The sequence below is a fragment of the Crotalus tigris genome, unplaced genomic scaffold (assembly GCF_016545835.1).
Source record: "Crotalus tigris isolate CLP2741 ecotype Arizona unplaced genomic scaffold, ASM1654583v1 scf7180000024382.2542628, whole genome shotgun sequence".
Lineage (NCBI taxonomy): Eukaryota > Metazoa > Chordata > Lepidosauria > Squamata > Viperidae > Crotalus > Crotalus tigris.
This window is the reverse complement of record NW_024100552.1, coordinates 1,603,932-1,629,519: the sequence shown is the minus strand read 5'-3', so window position 1 is coordinate 1,629,519 and position 25,588 is coordinate 1,603,932. Positions and strand designations below refer to the sequence as shown.

Genomic DNA, 25,588 nt, shown 5'->3' with positions numbered 1-25,588 from the left:
ATAAGCAATCTGTTTGACTTATATGCAGGCTAGAATTGTCCTATCCTTATGACCACAGTTGAGACTGGAATTTGAATGGAATTTGAATTTGAAAGTGATGCAGTTATTAAGTGATTTGTAATGTGACTGGACCTAATTTGCTACCATTTTTACAATGGTTATTAATCTGACTTTCCCACTTGACTTTGCTTGTTGGAAAGGTCTGGCTGGGAGGGTCACAAATTGTGATCAAGTGATTAGGATGCTGCAACTTTTCTAAGCCTGAGCTGATTGCTAAGCATCCAAATTATGATCACATGGTCATGGGAGTGGTGACAGTTATAATTTTAAGGATTGGTCATAAGTAACTTTTCCCAAAGCTGTCTTTTGAACAGTCATTAAACAAATGGTTGTAAGTGAAGAATTACCTGTAGCTCACATACTGGCATTCAGATGAACCTTATCTACATCTCTTCTCTCTCTCCCCCCCCCCCATCTCCTCATCTACACATGTGCTAGATACATTTTGTTTGGCATTGGCATTTAAAATGTTTCCTAAGATCTTGAAAAAAATCTTAGGAAAAAAGAACCATCTGCAGGAGCTTAGACAATGATTATGAATGCAATTGACTGTGTTAAATCATAATTTCTCAAATTTTGTGGTGCTAGGACTGTCTGAAATGATAAATGAATTCATTGGCTCTCCTATAGAAAAAAGATGGTTTCACTGGTTAAGATGGTTAAGGCTGGGCAAGAAATTAATATATCACTTTTAATAATTACATTTTAAACTGAATATTAAACAATGTTATTAACAAAAGCTATTCATTGGAAAGAAATCAAATTCAAAACCATAGTTTTACATAACAAAAAGAAATTTTAATTTTAAGATAGCTACTCTTATTTCACTTTAACCATTATTTTTACATAGAAGTTGGAGAAAATTTTGACTTTCCTGTTGACTTGATCAGGCAGAGTAGGAATGATTACTGATTGCAATCCACTTTGAGTGCCCAAGTTGTTCCAAATTTGCAACTTGTAACCTTATGGGATATGGGGAGGATGAACTGTACTTTGACAAGTATTCATTAGTACATGCCTAATTTTAATTATAATTTTTTAGCCATGTCAAAATTGCTCTAGTTAACGCACTGGGTTAAGCCATAATTATTTAGAACACTTTCTCAATCTTAGCAACTTGAAAAAATGTGGAGGCATGCTAGCTGGGGGATTCGGGAGTTGAAGTCCACATATCTTAAACCTGGTTAAAAAATAGTTGAGAGGCTCTGGTTTAGAAACTAGAATAGATAGTTCATTAAACAACCTACATCAAAATTAAACAAAAGGAAACAAATCATTATGTGCCAGCTGGATATGGGAGTATAGTTAGTAAAAAAGAAAAAAAAATTGACTCTCCTCCCTTGCCTGGATTACGTTTCAGCTTATGTTGTCCAGCCAAGTAGCATTTCAGGATTGCCACTGTCCACGTAGCATGAAGGATAAATGGTAGATGAGTAGGTATTTTCTCTAGTGCTACCTGGGCTGCAAATATACTGGCAATTATAAATGTCAGGAACATACTAGAGTTTTCTGTGTATCTTTCTCCCCATTTTCTCCCCATCCAGGTTTTATCTATCAAATATCTTCTGCAGGATTACCAGTTCACATTGTTGCTAGGTGACTTCACTCAGTGTAGAAGATTTAACATAAGAAACTGTTCTGGATCAGACATGATTAGTCCAGTGTTCTATTCCTATACTAATCAACCCACATCTAATGCCCCTTTACATCTGTATCCTGATTCTAGAGATAATATTTAGCTATCACTAGTAGGTATTTATAGATTTAAACTCCATGAGTTTAACCTAACCTGCCTTTGTTTTAAGCTCATCAAAATGGCGGTTGCTGTTTGAATACTGGAATGTCATCTGGGGAGTATTTATTTATTTGTTTATTTATTTATGTATTTATTTATTTAATATGCCATCTTGATGGTTATTGTATTGAAGCTACAAAAGAATCTATAGAATGCAATGGTCAATTATCCTGAAAAACAAGACAAGCAAAAATTTAACTCATCTGAATTGCCTTGCAAATGTTTAGATATCAAAGTGAACTAAAAATAAATTGAACAAAGGATTGGGTCTCCCCAAAATTATTCAGTTGCATTTCTAGAAGTAATTGGATAGTGTGAAATACATCAGAGGTCTTCAACCTTTCCGGGCTCGAGGACCGGAGGGAAGGAGAGCAGCTTCAAAATTGGTGCATACGGCACTAACAGCGGCATGCGCTGGCACCGTGCGCATGCACGAATGGCTATGCACCCCCCAAGGCAGCTAGCAGCACATGTGTAAGCAGGCTGCAGACACCCACCCTGCGCTAGTGTCTCCGTTCATGCCCACCCGCATGCGCAAATGGGGCTGCGGGCACTGGTGTGAGTGGGGGAAATGCGTGCCCACCTGTGCATGCACTGGCCAGCCATTTCTGCAGTCCACTGGTCAAGAACCTGTAGCCCGGGACCAGGCCGTGGATCATAGGTTCAGAAGCCCTGAGATAGATGATGATGATAATGATGATACTGATAATGACTTGAATTTATTTGATACTTGAATGCGAAACAACTGGTGGCTTGTTGGGTCATCATTTCAGAGATATTTCCTTACCAAATTCCTCAATGGCTTACACAGAGCTGCTAATGTACTTGAAAATTTCTTAAAAATTCAGGGAGATATCCAGAGAAGTATCTGCCTTGAAAGTAGCCCATGTTAAACTGTAGAGGACAGTCAAACATCAGCAATTGACCACAGGAAATGTTTTGTGACATTTTGCATTATGGCATGTATGCTTTATGTTATTTTTAATATCATAAAATGCTTTATAAAATTTACCAAATTTCAATTCCATGTGAGTCATGGGTCCCAGATTTTGGATACATTCTGTAAGTTAGTTTATTTGAGGTACCTTTGCTCAAAAAATGTGCCTATGAGGCACGATTTCACCCAGTTAAAGGTTACAGACATAAGAGTTTTGGTAGTATAAAGATAGATGTTTGCTTGTTTCTTCACTTACAAATATAAATTAAAAGAGTTTTTTCCTGGAAACCTGTTCTTGTCATAAACCAAGCATACTTTCCATTTATAACTTCAGGAACTACTTGTTTGGTACATTATCCTATGTTGTTTTGTTTTTATAGAAATTTACCATAAATGCCGGCGTACAAGGCGACCCGGCGTATAAGACGACCCCCGTCTTTATAGCCGGGCTGCATTCCTAGAACGTCGTCTTATACGCCGGAAACTACCAGTATTTCCGGCGTATAAGACGACTCGGCGTATAAGACGACCCCCGTCTTTGGCGCCGATTTCAGCGCTCGCGGAAGTCGTCTTATACGCCGGCATTTACGGTAGTTTAAAATAAATGTTTCCTTTGACTAATAAAAAGATGGAGTTTTTGCAGACATTTCTTGTATTTATATTGTTATAATTGTTTTAATGAATTTTATCAAATTACTTTTGACTCTATTCTTTTGTAGTTTTGTTGTTTGGTATAAACTCAGAATCTTGGAACAAAATAGCATATAAATCTTTGAAGAAAGCAAATATTAAAATGGATATTCACTATAATCTCTTTTTGTATTATTTGTATCTATAAGTTTCTTGTGTACTTGCTCTTAGATATTTTAATATTTTTAAGGGGAGAAAATACAGTTCATTTTTTAAATATAGCAGCATAAAACGAAGCTCGCTGAAATGCTCTGTATTGTTTAAGCAACAAAAAAAAGGCAAAATGATTGTATGTTTACACAAAGAGTATCTTATTCAGTAAAACTCCTCAGCATAAAAATACTGTGGAAAATGAGCATACTCCCATAATATAGGAAGAATATTTCAAATATTTATGCATGTGTGCATACACACATTTACATCTCTGTAGGTGACTTAGATTTCTTATTTGATGATTCTGGGATATGTACTCCTTTCTTCTCGTAGTGTCCAAACAGAAACTATTAATACAGAATCCTTTTTAAGTTTCTCCCATGAGCGGCCCAACTGTTGTTGCATTTAATTGGAACTCCCAAAGTAGTATTCCAATATTGATAGATTTTTAAAAACATCTTTAAATTATAAATAATTGCTAAAATTCACAGTTCTCTTCTGAAGGCCCGTTATAAAGTATTACTTGTCAAGCAGTTGAATAAGTTATGACACAAATTAGTGAGTTCAAAGTAGGATAGTGGAATAAAAATATAATGGTTATATTATTAAAGTTGTAGTTACATATGCACACTACAGTATGTATCTATACTACATGCAGTGGTGGGCTTCAGCCAGTTCGCACCACTTCGGCAGAACTGGTAGCTAATTTTTCGTTGCCCTGGTCCAGAATGGACTTCTGGAAGCAGCATCCACACAGAAAACTGGTTGTTCACATATTTGAATTCCACCACTGACTACATGTGTGTGTGTTTGATAACAAATGGGACAAATTGTGTAATGATGTTTGCATCTATTAAAAGTGGATTCTGTGACTTTAACGTATTGCAGTGTCTGCATAAAAAGTTATGCACACATTCTGCCTAAACATAATTATGTTTTGGAGCCACTTTGAACTGTGTAGATAATGGATGCTAAGCTTTTCCAATTTATTTGTTGGATAAAATTGTATAATTGTACAATCTATGTGGTCATTAAGAGTTAACAGTTTGATGGAATAAACTGTACAATTGCTATATGTCTTCTTTATTACCAACATATATTGGCTGTTGTTTCCATAAGATCATAATATTCCCATTACCAATATATTCATAGCCAATATTTTATTTCATTATGCATTGTTTTTTTAATTATTTGTACAATTGTTTAATGTAGTTCATGTCATATTTCAAGGTTGTTTTCTACTAATTAGTTATATTAAAATCTTAGTAAAATATACCATCCCTGAAATCTGAAATAAATTTTCAGACTTGAGATGTAGAAAACCCCAGGTGCAGCAGTATTCTTTGCTAAAAGCAGTAAAGCAGCAGAAATCTACCATTTCTCTTATTTATTAACAAAGTTGATGAGATTTATTTGTTCTGTACTTCATAATATTTAATTTTGCATTGCAATTGTGTCAAAAGTGTATACGTGCATGTTTCTGTGTGTATAGTATTGTCCATTTTTGTGTTTGAATAGATATAAATATGTATATAAGTGTAGCATTATGAAATATAGGTATGGCTGTTTTTGTCCCACGGCTAAAATTATTGCTTTGTCAATTCTTTTTCTGTACAATATTTTCTTCAAAAGTAACCATTGTTGTAAATCCTGTGTCTGTTAAGAAACCATACTAGGTTGTACTTGAACATATATCATATTGGCCCTCTTGGGCCTAAGGACAGTTATGGTCTCAAGGATAGGTCCGCTGTTACTCTTAACTAGCCCAGGTAGCAAAAATATATCAGCAAGACCTGCAGTAGGGAAGTGTCTGGCTCTCCAATGTGCTGTATTTTCTGTTTGATCATGTAGTAATCTGGCTGATGTAGGCTGCTTGTTGACTCCTAATTTAAGAAAGTAATATGTGTTTGTTTGATTGTTTTTTGCCAGTACAGTTCAAAGCGGAAATCGAGATATTTGTTCAAGCAGGCTTACACATTTAGACATACTGGTAATCGACTACACTGATTACCTGGTGGGATAATTTAATAAGCAGCACTGGGAATTGTAGAGAGATCTGTCCCTTCCCATCAGCAATTTGAGTGGGTTGAGTTATATATTGTCAGGAAAGGTGTTGCTCAATACTAGCATCCTTAGTGTCAAATCCCTGAATGGTGTACTGATATTTCAACCTGAAAAAATGTTTTATCTTTATTATCATGAAAAAGATTATGCTGACCAGTAATACTTACACATAAATTAGTGGAACTTCATCCCAGGTAAGCAGACAGGAAGCAGTTAAGCGGCCACCAGCTTTCTAATGTGTGTTAACCCAAAATACATCTGTTGTGTCTCCAAGAATAAGCCAAAGAGCAATGCTTGTGCCCTGGGACACAACCCGACCTTTAAAATTTCTGGATTTATAATAATGACAGGAATCATTAGGCTAAAAATGTATTTCCTGTAGTAATCAGCCTGAATGTCTCTGTTATATGGGACTGTTATGCATTAGTTCTGCTGTAGGCACCCGGCTTAGTTATAAGCATCAGATTCTGTGGGTTGAGTTCTTGTTTGTTATTAGAGAAACTTTATTCAGTTTTCTGCTCTTTTGATATACTAACAGAACTGTTGAAAACAAGATCAGACATAGCACCAGGATGGAGAAGGTTATAGTAATTCTAGCATCTTCATCACAAAACATGTTTTGGCAAAGGATCATATAAATTAGCTTGCATATCTCCACTGTCCTCCTTGTTGCATTGCACATATTTAGGAGATCATATGCAGAAAAAGATTGTACATGTTTAAAAAGCCTTTTAGTTGACATGTTCAATAAACTTTTCTATTCCAATTGATGTATTGTTTCTTGTTATGTTCTTCTGGATTTTTAAAGTTATAGGTACTCTTGGGAGAATAAAATTTGTTAAATATAATGGAAATTACTTATGATTTAATGGGCATAGGATTACACAGATTTTTCTGAACCTCTTGCAGTGACAACAGTAATATTCTTCAATTGAGAAGAATGTTTCATCACCTTTGGCATTTCCTGTTTTACTTTTTTATTTCTTTAAAGCATTTCTTCATTCAATTTAATGTGAAATAGCTGGATCATAATCACTTAGTGAGATTTAGTGGTTGAGGAAGCTGAAGTTTAATCTTATTGCTTTACCTTCAGCTATAGATTCAGCTAAGAGGCTTTTCATTTATTGCTTCACTTCTTCACAAGATAAGAGTTGAACTTGACTACTGATGTTTACATAGACACATATTGTTTTCTTGGCATAAATATAAAAGATGATTATCATTGCTCTCTTCTGGGCACTTTCTTGATTTTCAAATAAAGTCCATAGATCCAGGATTCTATGGTATTTCCATCTGAATACTTAACAGGCGTGACTCTGCTTTGCTTTTCAGGATCAACCAATGCCACTGTAATAACAGTGCCCCTCAATTTTGGTAGAGGAAGATTGGAAAGCATTGTGCAGAGGAATAGTTGTTTTAAGAGGAGTTCTATAGCTGCTCCATGGATCCAAAAACAGCTTTTATTCTGTTGATTGGCTGGTTGGTTGGTAATGCATGCTTATCTGAATCAGGAACAATATTATAGCTCTCTTAGGAAGCAGCCTAAGAGTCTTTAAAGGAGAACTTGATTTCTACTTTGAGAAGCAAAGAGATTGACAGTTGGATGTAGCTGAGACCATCACCGAGAATAAGCAAAAGTAATAATTTACCTCTATAACTGTAAGCTTGCAAGCACTAAAGGCACAACTAAAATGAAAATGAAAAAGCACTGCTTAAACCTGTCCCAATAATTTTCACTGTTCAGGCATTTAGTTTTGCTATGAACAGTTAGAAGTAAGATTTTCAAAAGCATTGAAGCCCCTGGATTTAGATCTTTAAGTGTTAAGAGTTTTGATGGTATTTGCCAAATGAAAGACTTGTGTTTGTGTGTGAGAAAGTGTGCTACTTTTCTTCTTGCAAATAAATCCAGCCCAACTCTGTATACGCCATAGGCTTTCTGCTGGTGGCAAGCCACCTTGTTGAGAAACTGTTCTGCTAATTCAGTGAGCAGCACTGGGCATAAGATCACTTTCAAGGCTTCATGGCTTTTGGGGTTGGCGCATGAGTGCTGTCTGCTAGTATCACAGAGGTGCTTTGTGCTTTGATGCCTTTTCCCTTCTACCCCTGTGGAATAACTCCTGGTATTACTTCACTTTTCTGTTAGCAAAGCACTTTCTCCATAAATATGATTGAACAGGTGTTACTTTGCCACTAACTGAGTTTCCAGCTGTCCTCTTGCAACACAGACTGGGCAGAAATCTGTTGTTTGGTCCTATTAGGCAGACGAGAGTGCTCTTAAGTCTGAGACAGAGGTTTTTCTAGCAGGATATGATAGTTCTGGTGCCAGAAGATGGCCAGGAAGGCCTGGCTGGCTAACAAAGGCCATCCTTCAGCAGCTGGGTGTAGTTCCAGCTTTGCATTCCCTTTGGCAGTGGCACAGAGAGTACTGCAGTGTGGCTAGCCAGCAAAATTAGGAAATAAGGACCTCTTTTATTTACACAGGCTGCTGAATCATGGGCATTCCTGTCTATTTGGAGAAAAGTAAAGCAGATCTACTTTCCCCTGCAAACCTCAAGAGTGTTTGGTACTTTCATCTTAGTGTTCGCACACTTGTTTTAATGTGCTTTATGGAAATAGTGAAACTTAGTAAGTAAGAGTGTTGGGATGGGGAGATAACTTTCCCAAACCCCCCAGCCCCTGCTGTTCATTCAGATGTGCATCTTTAAAATAGATTGCATAGGTCAGCTAGCTGAATTCTAGTGATTCTTTTTCAACTGCTCAAACTGAGTCTCGCTTTAAAAGTCAGCGGTTATGAAGTGCCTAGTTTTCCAAATTAAAAATTAACATGGACATATGAAGTGCATCATGATGAAATACAAAATCCTTGCTGGAACACAAAAAAAGCATTTTCACTAAGTAGCACTTAGTGACTGGTAGGATTTAAAAGAAAAAAAGAATGCATGCATGCACACACTTACAAACTATTCAGATGGGAGAATGTATTTTATACCTTTATACCTTTTCTGATGTGATAGCATGCATATGGGTACCAAAACCTCCAACATCCATTTTGATTGTGGGCAGGATGGATAGATAGACAGACAGATATTACCATTGAAATATTCTAATGGGATTTTGGCTCAAAGGAAAACAATGTGAGTAATTTTACTGTACTGAGCATTCTAGGCCTCCCTCCCCCCATATTACCAGAATTGAGGGCAAAATTCTATGAGGAAGGAGACCCATATTTATTTAATGCCATACTGCATCATTCTGTTTCTTTGGAATGAAGTCTTGGAATTGCACCTGCTGTGGCTTCTTCATTCTTTACCTCCTTACTCCAGTTGTAGAAAGAATATGGTAATTTGTAAATGCAGATTTAAGTGGAGAAATGTTTTTAATGGGAAAGTAGCAAACAGAAATGGTTACAACCAAACCCATTTTCTCTCATAACCCCAGTTTCATTTTAATATATTTGTTTTGCTATTTCCATTTTTAATTAAAAGGCTCACCTCTTAAGAATAAAAAAATGAAGATCAAAACAGTTGACCAAGTAACAGTAAATTATTGTTAATAAACAATTCATTATAAACAGAATCTAAAAGCATATGTTTTTATAAGGTTAAAAATTTTCTATAGTAAGAGAAGGCTACTGAAAATCAAAAGCCACCAACAACCTTATTTTAACCCCCCCCCCATTCCAACAGCAGCCAAAATGGAATATAAAAATTTAATTTTGTATAAACATATTGCTAGATTTTCAGACTGGCTGAAATAAAGAATTTGGTGCCAGTCACTTTTTCCCCATTCCATACGCAAACTGGATCTAGGGGATATAATAGGTCTCACAGCAAGAAACTAATTCTTTTTTATATTTGTAGTTGCAGTATCAGCTTCCCAAAGTCTGTAATTTCTTCTCAGTATTTAGAGTAAATGTGGTTGCCATTGCACATTTCTCATGTGTTTTATAATTGATAATTTTATCCTCTTTCTAGAGTCATACTTCTGTTTCACTGGTTATTTGGCTCAATAATGGGCATCAAAAAGATCCCCTTATGCTTTTTGTGTAATTGCAGGACTGTTAAGAACGACTCACTGACCTTCTTTGAGTCCCCTTCACCCCAGGCACATATTTAACAAAGTCAATCCTCTGCGTGGATTTTTCCTTATAGATTTCACCCAATTTGTGTGAGCAGAGTTGTTTTCTCATCCTAATCCCCTCCTGCTTTCCCCAGGAAATTCTTGTTAATTTCCACTCATGCCAAATGGGAAATCTTGCCAGGTATCAATGCAGCAGAGATCCCTTTACAGTGTAGAAAATGTAGAATTTCACTTTTAAAATAGAGTTGCAATAATTAGCTTTCTGCAGTCTTAATATTGTTTTAAGACAATAAGGGTTATTATTCCACTGAATCATTTTGGGCCTGACTCATAAGAATAAGTCAGAGCTGTTTTTGAAGTTCATTAATCTTATCCTCCACCTCTTCCTCCTCCTCCTATTTTCTGCCTAATGTAAAACTTAGAAGGAAGCAAAAGAAATCCTTATTCTTCCAAGGAAAAAAAGGAGATGCCAAAAATACAAGCAAAGCTGCTTTTTGTTATTTATTTCAAACTTAAATTCAACTTTAGAAGTCTGAGGAAAAGAATTACATCATATAAAAATGATCAAACTCTTGCTAAAAAGAAAAAGTGAAATACAGTGTTAGTCCTACGTTCCACATGAAATACCTATTATGTATCTTGACAAATACTCATTTAGCAGTATATCATGTCAGTAAAGGGTGTATTATTGTAACATTTTTTCAAAAATAGTTAGGAATGGTTTGAAAACCTATTTTATATCTGTCAAATCCAGATTTTGCAGGCTTGACATAACTAATAGGTTATGGAAGTAACTGCAAGAATTGTTTATGCTAAATATGAAAGGCAAAGGAAAAATAGATGAAAAGATGAATATTTTAAAAATATGCATTGCTAATTTAGCAGTGCAATCCTAGGCCTGTTTTTTTTTTAAAACAAAAAGTCTAGTTTAATAAGTGGCACTTACTCTTAGGTAAACATACTTAGTATTGTTTAAATGCAAAATCGACAAAAACGTGAGAAATGGAGTAAAAAACCCCAAATATTTAAATAAGCCAATCTATTTACATGATTCCATTTTTCCCCCAAAAGGGGGCACATGAGTGTATGTCTGTTAAATTTAATCAGTTTTTGGTAATAAAAATCTAGAATATCCCAAATAATATCAGTAAACTGAATCAGTTATATTTTGAAGCCCATGTGGATTGTACTTGCTCATCACAGAACATGAGTTCTGTTCCTTGGAAACTTTCTCTTCGGGCTGTAATGCTTTATAGATAACAGAACTGAGAAAGAGTATGTTTTTGTGGGTAGAACCATGCCAAAAGGGCAGGGACAACATGAAAGGACTGAATTCTCCAGAGAAGAAATCCACATTTAGGAGTGTCTGTAGTTAAAGAAGTCAATGCGATTAAATCCTTATCCAACCTATCACTACAAAGTATATAAAATTTATCTTTGTATTTGATAATGGCTGCTGAGACAGTTGATATGCTTTTATCATAATTTATTCCCTCTTTAGAAGAATGGCAAATTAAGCTGTGGGAATTTCATCAATGTCAAAAACAACTTCATATTTGAAAAACAACTTTGTCAAAGAATTCCACTCAACTATTTATTGATTATGATGATATATTTGGAGTTTTAGTGCATCCAAAGTTTGTATATCTCTTAACATAAGGATTTGATGAACAAGTAGTCCTCCAATGATTACTGTAATAGTGCTTGTCTATTATGGTTGTTAGTCATGATGACTTTTAGATGAAGCATTCATGTGATTGCTTCATGATCCCACCCCAACCTTGCTTTTCCCGATGTGGTCTTTAAAAGAATACATGGGTTGTTAAGCAGAACACGGGTTGCCTCAGGGGCCACAGGGGAGGGTCTGGGAGGCCTTGTGCAACCCTTAGGCACCTATATTCCACTTCCTGCCTCTTTGATTTCTCTGCAGGCATTGGCTTTCTTCCTACCCCATTGGGTCCTATACCTTCCTCCTCACCCTACATCACCTATTGCACACTTACCACTTACCTCTGGAGCTCAAGATAGGAAAGGGGAGAAAGCCATTCTATTCCTGGGCTGCCTGGTACAAATCTGGAAGCGCCTGCCATTTTGATGCATTGAATTCTGGGTGATTTGAAAATGGAAGCCAGTTTCATAATTGTGCCACACAAACTAGAACAACTTGCTCTGCTTTCTAGAGCTTCCCAGAACTCAAATTAGAGAGCCAGAGCAGCTGAAATTTTGTGGGCATCTGCATTAAATGTGGGCACTCTGAAAAATAACAACTGCTACAGTACCAGTACTGTTCCACGTGGCCCAAGTGTTCCTATCTGTTCTGGAAGGTCCATAACAGCAGTCCAAAGCTTCCCGGAATTCACATTAAGGAAGCAGCTGCATTGCATTGTGAATGTTCTGAAAATGGCAACTTCTTCTGGGATCATGTCATGTGGTTCAGGAAGAGAGTGGATTATCCCCTTCCCTAGCCCAAGTTCTGGAGATCTTTGAAAAGTAAGTGAGGAGAAGTGTGTGGAACCAAGTGAGTTGGAAAGCAAGTGCAAGGCTGGTGGGGACTTGGTGGGGGCCGATGAAGGAGAGATAGGCAGAGGGTGCTACAGCATCCCTACAATTGATCATAAGGATGAACAACTGCCTGTGCACTGCAACAACTGTAACTTTGGAAATGGAGCTTTTGGAAGATCCACCATAACTTTGAATGGTCACTAATCAACTGGTTTTAAGTTGAGAACTACCTTTGTTAGCTTCTGCTTGAATCATTAAATAAGAATAAATTTTATAGGAATGTTTGTTAATAGTTCATTGTGACCAACGATTCATATTATCTAACCACTGTAGTTAATTATGGAATATTGACAACCTCTGTAATAGTTGTGAAATCTCAAATATATAATATGATATATATATATATATACATATATACACACACACACACATACATACACACACATATACATACATACATATATGTGTGTGTGTGTGTGTGTGTGTATATATATACACACACACACACACACACACACACACACATACATATATTATTAAGAATATTAAAAACAAAACAGTGATTCCTGGGTAGACTCATATTAAACAATAAAATATACGAACACCAGGAAGTTATAAAACTATAAAAAGTTTTAATAAAACCAGAATAAAACCAAGCTTTCGCTGGCATTATGGACAAGGCGCAATATATTGGTAAGGCATTGTGCCTGCTCAATGATACTACAGCTTATAGAATGGTAGACGGTGACCTCATGACGGCCCTTAAAAACCATACTAATAAATTACTTAACAACCTCAAACGCAGTAAGAGGCTTGATGAGGTTACTCTTAGAAAGCTGCGCCCTAGCGACACCGCAATGGCCAGATTTTATGGCCTTCCTAAGGTCCATAAGGAGGGGGTCCCCCTTCGCCCGATTGTAGCATTTAGGGACACTCCGACCTCAGGCCTTGCCAAATGGCTGAGTAATCGCATCAACCATTTGGTTGAGGGTGGTTCCACTACTGTCAAATCTGCTGAGGATTTCCTTGACAGGATCAGGTCTTTGAGGATAGAGGATGATGAGGTGATGATATCTTTTGATGTCGTCTCCCTCTTCACCTCTATCCCACAAGATCTGGCCATCAAGACGATAAAAGACCTTCTCGAGAAAAAAGGTTTAGGTCACCAGCAGGACCACCTTCGGCCTCAGGACCTCATAAATCTATTAGAAGTATGTTTAAAAACATACTTCACATTCCAGGGCACTACCTTTGAGCAGGTTAAGGGCACCCCCATGGGGTCACCAATATCCAGCATCATAGCAGAGGCAGTGCTGCAGCAATTGGAGCATGTAGCGATGACCCAGTGTTGTCCTAAATTCTGGGCTCTCTACGTAGACGATACATTTGTCATCATCAAGAGGAGCCAAAAAGCTGGCTTTGTGGGCATACTCAATTCGGTGTGCGTGGATCTGCAGTTTACGGAAGAGGAAGAGCACCAGGGTGACTTGGCATTTCTTGATGTCCTGGTCCACCGCCAACCTAATGGAACCCTGAAGACCAGGGTCTACCGCAAGTCCACGCACACAGATAGAATTCTACACTATGATAGCAACCATCCAGTGGCCCACAAGGCCAGCTGTATTAGAACACTCTTCAAGAGAGTAGGCTCCCACTGCAGCACTGCCAAGGCTAGGACGGAAGAAAAGAAGCACCTTTTTAAGGTGTGCAGGCACAATGGTTACCCTATGAAGTTCATCAGGCGCCATGGACTATCATCCAGACCCTCCCTCCCCATCAGGTCCCATACAGAAGAACATACATCACAGAGACTTCGTATCACTCTCCCGTATATTAACACCGTCTCAGAAGCCACGGCTAGGATATTGGCACCCTATGATGTGAGGGTGGCACATAACCCCAACCAGACACTGCGATCTAAGGTGATGAGATTGAAAGATCCACTCCCCACCATAGAGAAGTCCAATGTCATTTACAGGATCAACTGTGAAGGTTGCTCTGCTAATTACGTGGGGGAGACCTCCAAACGTGTCAAAACTAGAATTCACGAGCATAAGTTGGCGGTAAGGAGAGGCGACCAGTATTCCCAAATCGGGGCGCATATGCTAGAATCTGGGCATAGGTTCGATTTTAGCAACGTGCAGGTGATGGCCAGTGACAGCACGAAGGGGGGCCGGCTCCTTAAAGAGGCGTGGCTCTCTAACGAAGAATCCATCAACAGACATGTGGACCTATGCCCAGCACATGTAATATTAAGAGCATGGGCAATGCGTGACCGTCCCTCCAGAGAAAAACGATGTAACATTACGTGCCTTCGGCAAAGAGGGTTGACGGAGGAGACGGGCCTTGGAAACACCCAGACAGGGAATAACCAGCAGCAGAGTAACTCTCCACCTGCTGAAACATATGCCCCTCCCTCGTGGATACAGGAGTGGATTGACAACCAAGAGCCAAGTGCCGATGAATTGAGGGTCTCCCCGGGAACAGCGAGGAGTTTGACAAAAAAGCGATCTGGTATAGACTTTGGGTTATTAAACAATCATGATTCGAAGGATTGGAGTGCCATGTGTAATTCCACCGGCGATCCTGCATCTAACTTTATTAATGACATTTCCCATTTGAATTGTTATTGCTTTGGGAACGCAGGAGAACAACGGGGAAATGAGAAGCCTGTTCGCTATAATCTTAGAGCTTCCACACGCTCCTACAGACATTTGAGAGGTACGACTCCCCGTAGGAATGCACAAGGAGATGCAAGTCACGACTGTAAGGATTCCGCCCCTCTCCTTTTAAGGAAGATTGCATACCCCCAAGTAATGAGTGAATACACGAACAACAGTGAAGGGACAGCTCCCTCGGAAAAAGGGGTCAGCAATCAATTTGTGGGTGCCACGAATTCTGGAGAGGGTGTTAAAATCACCCCCATTGAAGAGAAAATAGAAAGGGGAGTTAATAAAGTGATACGAAGGATCGGGAAACAGGATGATGTAAACACAATGGAATCATGGGCTACAGAGACAAACAATGAGGGTATAGTTTTGAAAGAGGATCGTAAACAGAGAAACAGGGGGAGGAGAAGAGAAATAGAGAGTACCAAGAAGGAGGATGAGGTGAATAAACAACATAAACACAGACAGTGCACATCTAATTACGTGGAATTAAGGAGTCCCCCCGACTTACAGTTATGCAAAGAAGGGAGGAAGAGCTGCGGTACCAGCACAAGTAAGGAAAGTGAGGAAATTACAGCTTGCAACACAGAAACTACGATCAAAACGCAGGTGGATTGGCTGGGACCCATGACGAGGTCAAGAAGCCAGGCGCAAAGAACGCCACACTTATAAATAGCTTCTCCCATCGACTGGAGACTACCCTGATGATGCTGGCAGATGCCAGCGAAAGCTTGGTTTTATTCTGGTTTTATTAAAACTTTTTATACACTAAAATAAAACATAATACTAAGAAAAGTAACAACCACCCACCCTTTTTATGGACAATATATGTAAAAGGGAGGGGTTCTGATCACAGGATTGCAGCTGCCCTATTGATTTTGTAATACATGCTCATGCACATACAGAGACATTCTTTGCCATTTGCACGGAGGTTTCCATATTCTTCTAGTTAAGTTATGCTTGGAGCAAATAAAAATTCCAGGGAAGAACTATTTCAAACTAGTCCTTTTCCAGTCCTTTTCTGAAAAGAGAAAGAAATCAGAACATTAAAAAATGGAATCATTTATTCAGTATGTTAAATGAAAAGTACCAGGCATCTGGAGGAGTATTGGATTAGTATTATATATACAAAATCTTTCTCTGTATATGTAGCTGAGAGAGGCAGATGTATGTATTTTTCCATACTAACATTTACATTGTTATTTCCTATGTTTTTTCTTTTTAAATTAAGAGATAATGTAGCCTCGTGTTCTTAAAATTGGGCAACATATTTTATGGACAGTTTATATTTAAAGTACCACCAAAGAAAATGTATCTGTTTTTTATGGAGTTCTGGTGCCCCAAACAATAACCATAGTGGTTCTTGTCCAAATGTTTATAAAACCTCCGGAGTTCTTTGTGGGCTTGTTCCATTATTGTTTATTTTTTTGACTACTGTATATTGTCCTCCAAAATTTTCATATTCCCTCAAAAATGTTTCTGCCCACAACTTTACTTAGTACCTGACACTGATGTCACTATCTTTCATTGCAAATAAAGCAGAAACACATGCACAAATGAAATAAACTATTTTTCTCTGCTTCATTTATATTCACATGTATTGGATTTTAAATTGAATCTTCCTCCAGGTATTTGTTTTCTGTAGAGTTCCAGACATTGTTTATGGAATAGTTTAGAGATTCTGTCAGGAATCAGACATATTTTAAGGAAAGCTTTTTCAGAGTACTAAAGAAGAAGATAGAAACTGTTGAGAGCTTAACTTGAGTTAAAAGTATTGTTGCAGTGGGCAAAGATCCAGGAATGGGGTTGATTGTTTTTTCAGAGTTAGTTGGCTGCTGTCTGGCATTGATAATGAGATGGTGGTGTTGTCGGTTTTGAGATGCAGGAAAGGGACAAATCCTCATCTGTTTCCTGTGGATAAACAAAAGGTTCAGAATTGAGTAAAATGTTATTACTTTAAAGAAAGCAGTGTTGGAATGTTTCTATAAGCTGAAATGGCAATTTGTATTAAGAGAACGTAGGTTTTTATGGAAATTAGTATTGTAGTCCTCGTTTATGAATTGTTTTCTCCAGTATTTGGACAGTCTTTCTTCTTTTCCTTTTAGTCAATGAACACTTTAAGAAAACATTGATAATATTACCTATCAAATACAATAAAATATGTGATGTTATTTCAGCTATGAGGTGTTTTTTTATATATACAAGCATTTTTACACCACTTATAATCAGGAGACTTGGCTGATTGATTGATGTGCCATAAAATCAATAGAGAAAACCTTATAATAAAGCAGAAAAGAGAAACAACTGGCTCAATGGACAAAATTCTACAAGATCCTCAACAGTCACTCTAATCCAAGGCTTGGGGAAAAAAAGCGTTTTCTTAATTACCTTTCAAATTAAAGTGGGGTAGGAACCGTACATATCACTGGGGAATGTTGTTCCAGAAGACAGGTGTAGTGATAGAAAAGGCCCATCTCCTGAGTCTCATGACATACAAGATAATGCACAAGCCAAAATGTATCTGATAGCTTGCGGTTTTTTTTTTTTTAAATCCAGTAATTTTGTGTGGGGGGGGAAACTTTACTGATACATTGAGCTGCAAGTAGCTGTAATTCAAACTTTAAAACAAAGTTCAAGTTATGAGCCGAGGTGGCGCAGCAGTTAGAGTGCAGTACTGCAGGCCACTTTAGCTGACTGTGTTCAGCAGGTCAGCGGTTCAAATCTCACCGGCTCAAGGTTGACTCAGCCTTCCATCCTTCCGGGGTAGGTAAAATGAGGACCCAGATTGTTGGGGGCAATGTAAATATATATATTTATACAATAAGCAATGTGTGTGTGTGTGTGTGTATATATATATATATATATATATATATATATATATATATATAATATATATATATATATATATATATATATAGGTTTTCGCAGGTATTTGTATGTAGGTCTTTGGTTGTTCGGGTTTTCTCCCGCGTAAAATTGGAAGTGTCTTGGCGACGTTTCGACGAAGTCCCATTCGTCATCTTCAGGCTGGTGTTTTCAGCTTCGTGCTTTGAGCAGCAATGTGCTCAATGTGCTCAAAGCACGAAGCTGAAAACACCAGCCTGAAGATGACGAATGGGACTTCGTCGAAACGTCGCCAAGTCACTTCCAATTTTACGCGGGAGAAAACCCGAACAACCAAAGACCTATATATATATATATATATATATATATATATATATATATACACATATACATACACACAACACACACACACACACATATATATATATACATATATATATATATACACACACACACACACACACACATTGCTTATTGGTGTACACCGCTTAGAGAGTGCTTGCACTTAAAGCGGTATATAAGTTTCATAAATAAATAAATAATAATAATAAATAATACTGTGCCATTCATTTTAATAACTATAGCACTTAGAGTTATATACTGCCCCATAATTCATTACAGTACTTTCTGGGTAGTTTACAGTGACAGCATATTGCTTCCAACAATCTGGTTCCTCATTTTACCGACCTCAGAAAATCAACCTGGTCAGGATCGAACTTCAGACTATGGGCAGAATTAGCCTACAATACTACTAGGGCTCAATTTAATGTAGCAAATTGAATCTTAAACTTTGAGATAAATTGTCTTTAAATCCGTAGTTGGGAACAATCTTATCTTTATTAAGAAATTGGTTCAAGACATCATAGAATATGGTGTTAAGTATTGTTCTGTTTGTGAGTAGTTCCACAAACATCTCTGGTACAAGTGTACAATATTCTGCTAGCATAGCAGAGGTAAGGTAAGGACCTTACCAGAATGATCCTTCTGGCAGCATTCAGCAAAACAAGCCACAAGCTATAAAACTCTTCAGAAATTCTGCAGTCGGTGGGAAGTAAAATTCAACACTAGACTTCTATTTGATCACATCAACTGGAAAGACCAATGACTATGGCATTTATTCTATAGTTTAAGTCTGAATTCCATAAATGACTTAGCATAATGGCTAAATAGTTGAAGTTAACTAACTGATTTGTGTTCTTGCTTGTGTTTTCTTTTGTTACTTATAAATCTTTCAGCTTTTATCATAATAATTTATCATTTGTTCCTGTTTCCCAGGGTTTTTTTCAAGTTGCTTTGTCTATGATCATCTAAATGTTCGACTCTGTTTTATTAAGGAAGTTAAGCCACTGTGGTTTTTTGCAGAAAGGAAGAAATGGTGGGCAACCTCTTGAACTTTAAAAGTACAAAACACACAGAAGAATTACGCTTTTGTGCAATTCACTCTTTTCACTTAACCTGAGCTGACTCCATAAATCTAATACCTATTCATTTATTATTAGACATACATTCATTATGTTGCTTCTTAGTAACTACAAAATTGTTTGAACACAAATACTGCAGCCTGCTTCAGAAGTACCTTTTAAGAAAGGCCTAGACAGCCTGGAAAAGGCGCTCAAAGAAAGTCAATTTTTTATGTATACACAAGAAGAGGAGAAAATTCACTGTTTTCTTACCTGTGTGTCTTGAAACCTCTCACAGTGCTATATATTTTTAAAATGCTGCAGACCAGATAGTTGTCCTATTCCAGTCTAATGTAGAGTAGGAGAAAGAGTTGATGACCTGGTGCTTCCAGATATTACTATCCATAATACCTGCTTGTAATCTATTGTATCTGGATTTTATGGGAGTTCTAATTCAAAATATATGGTGGGCACTAGGCTACCTTTCTGTATTGTAAACTGCTAGGACTTCAAGATAAGTTTCCTTTTATTTCTTCTTCCTTTCCTGTCAAGCACAAGAAATTGGGAGCCAGGGTTAGGTCCAAAATGAGTACAAGTTTATTCAAAGTTACCTCTAAACAAGAATATGGACATATGGAAATTTAGGAAATTGGCAGTAGATAAGAGTCAATGGAATTCAAGCAAGGATGGATTTAGACTACTTGTGGGTGCGAGGGGACTCCAAACTGATGACCACTTAACCCCTCCCTTGGGCTCGGCCTAGTAAATCTCCTACATTTCCCTTTCAAATGATTCATTTTCTTTAAGATCCCAGAGTGCTGAAAGTAATTGCTCCTTCTGATCATTTTCAAGTTTTCAACCTTTCCTCCTTTTATATATATAAAAGGCACAGACTTGTATCTGTACCTGTTTGGGCTGCCTTTTGTATAAAAAAAACCCATTACATTTTGATATGGGTCCATTTCATTTAAAAATAATTTAAATTATGATAATTATGAAGACTTTTGATTTTTGATGCTCAAAGAAATGTTTGATGAAGTAGTATTTGTTTTCCAACTTTGAAGTAATATTTAGCAGTATGCTTGCTGATGTTGCTATCTATACATCAAAATTGCTGTACCATGGTTTGCTGTTCCAAACCATGTTGCATTCAAAACTAATTCCTATGTGTCTCTTTGAAGCCTAGGAAATTCAATAAACTCTTTTACAATTAAGAGTTTTACACCTAAATTAACTTCATTTTTAAATATATATCTATTTTTTATACAATGAACTTTTCATATACTATCATGTTTTACAAATTATTTCTTAGAGAATATAAAAGAAACTTTAAATATTCTAAAATCTGCATTTTAATAAAGTTGACTATATATAATATACCTTAAGTAACTGAATGATAAAAAAATAAAGAAGAGACTCTTTATAATTATTCTCAGCTTTATAATCTTGATTTAAAATAGTAGTGTATAAGATGCAAATGGATAAGGGAGGGAAAATGTAACACATCCATGTTATGCAGCATTACATCTTTATCAATTAATCCTCTGATTAAATGCACATGTACTGATGTTAAACATTGTCTGAACAAGAAACCTTTAAACATGTTTCCCTTTCCTTCCCCCTTTCTTCCTTTTTCAGATGGAGTAGATATTGAAGATGATCCTTCCTGCTCATGGCCAGCTTCTTCACCCTCTAGTAAAGATCAGACTTCCCCAAGCCATGGAGATGGTTGTGACTTTGGTGAAGAAGAAGGTGGCCCAGGATTGCCCTACCCATGCCAGTTTTGTGACAAGTCTTTTAGCCGCCTCAGCTATTTAAAGCATCACGAGCAAAGTCACAGCGACAAGCTCCCTTTCAAGTGCACCTATTGCAGCCGCCTCTTCAAACATAAGCGGAGCCGAGATCGCCATATTAAACTTCACACAGGAGATAAGAAGTACCACTGTAGCGAATGTGATGCAGCATTTTCAAGAAGTGATCACCTTAAAATTCATTTGAAGACTCATACCTCTAACAAGCCATATAAGTGTGCCATTTGCCGACGTGGATTTCTCTCCTCTAGTTCACTTCATGGACACATGCAAGTTCATGAGAGGAACAAAGATAGTTCTCAATCTGCCTCCCGGATGGAGGAATGGAAAATGAAGGACACTCAGAAATGCAGTCAGTGTGAAGAAGGTTTCGATTTTCCAGAAGATCTTCAGAAACACATAGCAGAATGCCACCCAGAGTGTTCCCCAAATGAAGACCGAGCTGCTCTTCAGTGTGTTTACTGTCACGAACTCTTTATAGAGGAAAGTTCACTAGTAAATCACATGGAACAGGCTCATAATGGAGTGGAAAAAAAACATATGTGCAGTATTTGCTCAGAGAACTTCCATACTGTCGAAGAGCTATATAGCCACATGGATAGTCACCAGCAGCCAGAATCATGCAACCATAGTAACAGTCCCTCTTTAGTGACAGTTGGTTACACCTCAGTCTCTAGCACTACTCCAGATTCAAATCTCTCAGTAGACAGTTCAACTATGGTTGAAGCGGTTCCCCCAATCACAAAAGGACGTGGAAGAAAACGGACAGCCCAGCAGGTGGCAGATATCACTGGGGCTTCAAATAAACAAGCCAAGGTTGCTTATAGTTGCATTTATTGCAACAAGCAGTTATTTTCAAGCCTTGCAGTACTGCAAATACATTTGAAAACTATGCATTTAGATAAACCTGAACAAGCCCATATTTGTCAGTATTGTTTAGAAGTGTTACCTTCACTTTACAACCTAAATGAGCATCTGAAACAAATACATGAAGCACCAGATCCTGCACTGATAGTTTCTACCATGCCTGCTATGATCTACCAGTGTAACTTCTGTTCAGAAGTTTTCAACGACCTCAACTCCCTTCAGGAACATATTCGATGTACTCATGGATTTGGAAATCCAGCTGCTAAAGACAGTAATGCATTCTTTTGTCCTCATTGTTATATGGGATTTCTTACTGATTCTTCTTTGGAAGAGCATATTAGACAAGTCCATTGTGATCTTAGCAGTTCTCGTTTTGGTTCTCCTGTGTTAGGTACCCCTAAAGACCCTGTTGTTGAAGTATATTCTTGCTCTTACTGCACAAATTCTCCAATATTTAATAGTGTTCTTAAACTGAATAAGCATATAAAGGAGAATCATAAGAACATTCCATTAGCATTAAATTACATCCATAATGGGAAGAAATCTAGAGCCATGAGTCCTTTATCTCCAGTTACTATAGAACAGGCATCATTAAAGATGATGCAGGCTGTTGGTGGTGCTCCTCAGCGCCCTGCTGGTGAGTACATCTGCAATCAGTGTGGTGCTAAATACACCTCTCTGGACGGTTTTCAGACTCATTTAAAAACACACCTTGACACTGTCCTGCCCAAATTGACTTGCCCTCAGTGCAATAAGGAGTTTCCAAACCAGGAGTCCCTGTTGAAGCATGTGACCATCCATTTCATGATAACCTCCACATACTACATCTGTGAAAGCTGCGATAAACAGTTTACTTCAGTGGATGATTTGCAAAAGCACTTGCTTGACATGCACACCTTTGTGTTTTTCCGTTGTACATTGTGTCAAGAGGTCTTTGATTCAAAAGTTTCCATTCAGCTTCATCTGGCTGTGAAACATAGCAATGAGAAGAAGGTGTATAGGTGTACATCTTGCAACTGGGATTTCCGTAATGAGACAGACTTGCAGCTCCATGTTAAGCACAATCATCTGGAGAATCAAGGCAAAGTACACAAGTGTATTTTTTGTGGTGAGTCTTTTGGTACTGAAGTGGAACTCCAGTGCCACATCACAACACACAGCAAAAAATACAACTGCAAGTTCTGCAGCAAAGCATTTCATGCTATCATATTGCTGGAAAAACACTTGAGGGAGAAACATTGCGTTTTTGAAACAAAAACTCCCAATTGTGGAACCAATGGAGCATCTGAACCAGTTCAGAAGGAAGAAGTAGAGCTACAGACATTGCTGACAAACAGCCAGGAATCACACAACAGCCATGATGGAAGTGAAGAAGATGTTGATACATCTGAACCAATGTATGGTTGTGACATTTGTGGAGCAGCCTACACAATGGAGTCTCTCTTGCAAAACCACCAACTTCGGGATCACAATATCCGACCTGGGGAAAGTGCCATAATAAAGAAAAAGGCAGAGCTCATAAAAGGGAACTACAAATGTAATGTGTGCTCACGAACATTTTTCTCTGAAAATGGGCTTCGTGAACATATGCAGACACATTTGGGTCCAGTGAAACACTATATGTGCCCAATATGTGGTGAGAGATTCCCTTCACTTCTGACTCTCACTGAACATAAGGTCACGCACAGTAAGAGCCTTGATACAGGAAACTGCAGGATTTGCAAAATGCCACTCCAGAGTGAGGAAGAATTCTTAGAGCATTGTCAGATGCATCCTGACTTGCGAAACTCCTTAACAGGATTCCGATGTGTGGTTTGCATGCAGACAGTGACTTCTACTTTGGAGCTGAAGATCCATGGGACGTTCCACATGCAAAAGACGGGCACCAGTGCCGCAGTGCAGTCTACAGGGCGCATACAGCATCTTCAGAAATTGTATAAATGTGCTTCTTGCCTGAAAGAATTTCGCTCAAAACAGGACTTGGTAAAACTTGACATTAATGGCTTACCATATGGTCTGTGTGCTGCTTGTGTTAATCTCAGCAAAAGTAGTAGCCCTGGTATCAACATACCTTCAAGCAGTAATAGGCAAGGCATGGGCCAGAATGAGAACCTGAGTTCCACTGAGAACAAAAGCAAAGGAGGACTGAAGACTCGATGTTCAAGTTGCAATGTCAAATTCGAATCAGAAAGTGAACTTCAGAATCACATCCAGTCAGTCCATAGAGAACTCGTTCCAGACAGCAATAATACACATTTGAAAACACCACAAGTATCACCAATGCCCAGAATCAGTCCATCACAATCAGAAGAGGTAATTCCTCCCTCCCTTCCTCCCTCTCTCTCTCCCTCCCTCCACTCTCTCCCCCCCTCCCTCCCTCTCTTTCCTGCTCTTGCTCTCTCCCCCCCCCCTTTGGTAAAAATATATATGATCACCTTTTTTCTTCCTTCATTTTTTTTCTTTTTTGCTAGTTGTTTACCAAGATATACTTAGCCCGAATATGTATTGTATCTTCCCTAGCCATTAGCTAGCTAGCAATTACTTGCTTTTTGATAAGTCTTGAATGGCACAGAGTAGGACTAATTCCAGTCTCCCTAGGATATTGTCTTCTTTATCACTGAAGAGAATAATCTTTCTGCCAGCACAACTGAGAGCTGGAATCTTAACTGAGGTTCATTTTGAGTTGGAATCCCTAGCTCTGAGTTATGCTTACGGCACAGAGTGTTAATGACATAAAAGTAAACTACACTAAGCCAAAGCATTGGCATGCAGAGCACTGTTTTTTGAAAATATTTGTGAGCAACAGAGCAGGAGGGCTATTTTTGTAAATTATGTTGTTGACATTAATTTTTCCCTGTCTTGCTCTACTTTGATTAAAAAGAAACGCCACAGTGCAACACCTACTTTTGCTAAAGGGTAAATTAGTCTTTTTATTATAATTCAATCTGTGTGTGTTTGTATATATGTTTGTGTGTGTGTATTTGGGCTGTACTGATAGAATTTGACATAATATTATACTAAGCATTGGATGATTAACATTTCTTGCAGAATAATCTGTAACAAAAAAATTTACAAATCTGGGGATCCCATGGGGAAGTAATAAGATCACACACTTATTCCAGATTAATTAATTTGCAATAAATGCTGTGGCCTTTTTCTATTATCATAATCACTAACACAAATTAGAATTGCCAAAGGGGCATTCCCAAGCATACTTAAATGTACATTATTTAGCCTTTAACTTGCTTTAACTTTCCTTTTGTTTACCAGGGGCAGGAAACATATGGCCTGTGGACTATACCCAGTCATTTTGAGTCTTGCTCCATGAATCTCCTCCCCCTCCCACTCTACCCATGCATACCTATCCAGCTGAGAGCCTTCACGATGATAACTGTAGGGGAAAATAAGATGCAGTCACAGCCAGGAAAAACACCATGATAGACATTGTATTGTCTAAATTTGGCTTACACGTAGTTTTATTTTTCAACTCTTCTAAAGCATTTAGACAGGAGCTTACTTAGAACAGTCTATTTTTAATTATACTAATTTCTTTAACTCTCCAATAAGATTTTAAGCACTCTGCTAAGGTATACAAATATTATGGAATAGTGGGAAATGGTTTCCTTTTACCATCTCTGTGCTTGATTACAAACAAGGAGTTTAATCATAGAAGATGCTTGATGGAAATAAAGGGTGTAGGATTGCCAGCTCTGTAG

General features: G+C 37.8%; 1 protein-coding gene across 8 annotated transcripts in view; it reads left to right on the top strand.

Annotated features, from left to right (window-relative positions):
• Positions 1 to 25,588, top strand: part of ZNF521 (zinc finger protein 521) — a 292,154-nt gene that overhangs the window by 104,985 nt on the left and 161,581 nt on the right. For all 8 annotated transcript variants that reach the window (XR_005554885.1, XM_039328617.1, XM_039328616.1 and 5 more), the window contains one exon: positions 20,833 to 24,185. Coding sequence is in view for 7 of the 8 variants with exons in the window: in XM_039328610.1 (XP_039184544.1) it covers positions 20,833 to 24,185 (3,353 nt within the window). In the remaining variant the exon portion in view is untranslated. The remainder of the gene's footprint in view (positions 1 to 20,832; positions 24,186 to 25,588) is intronic.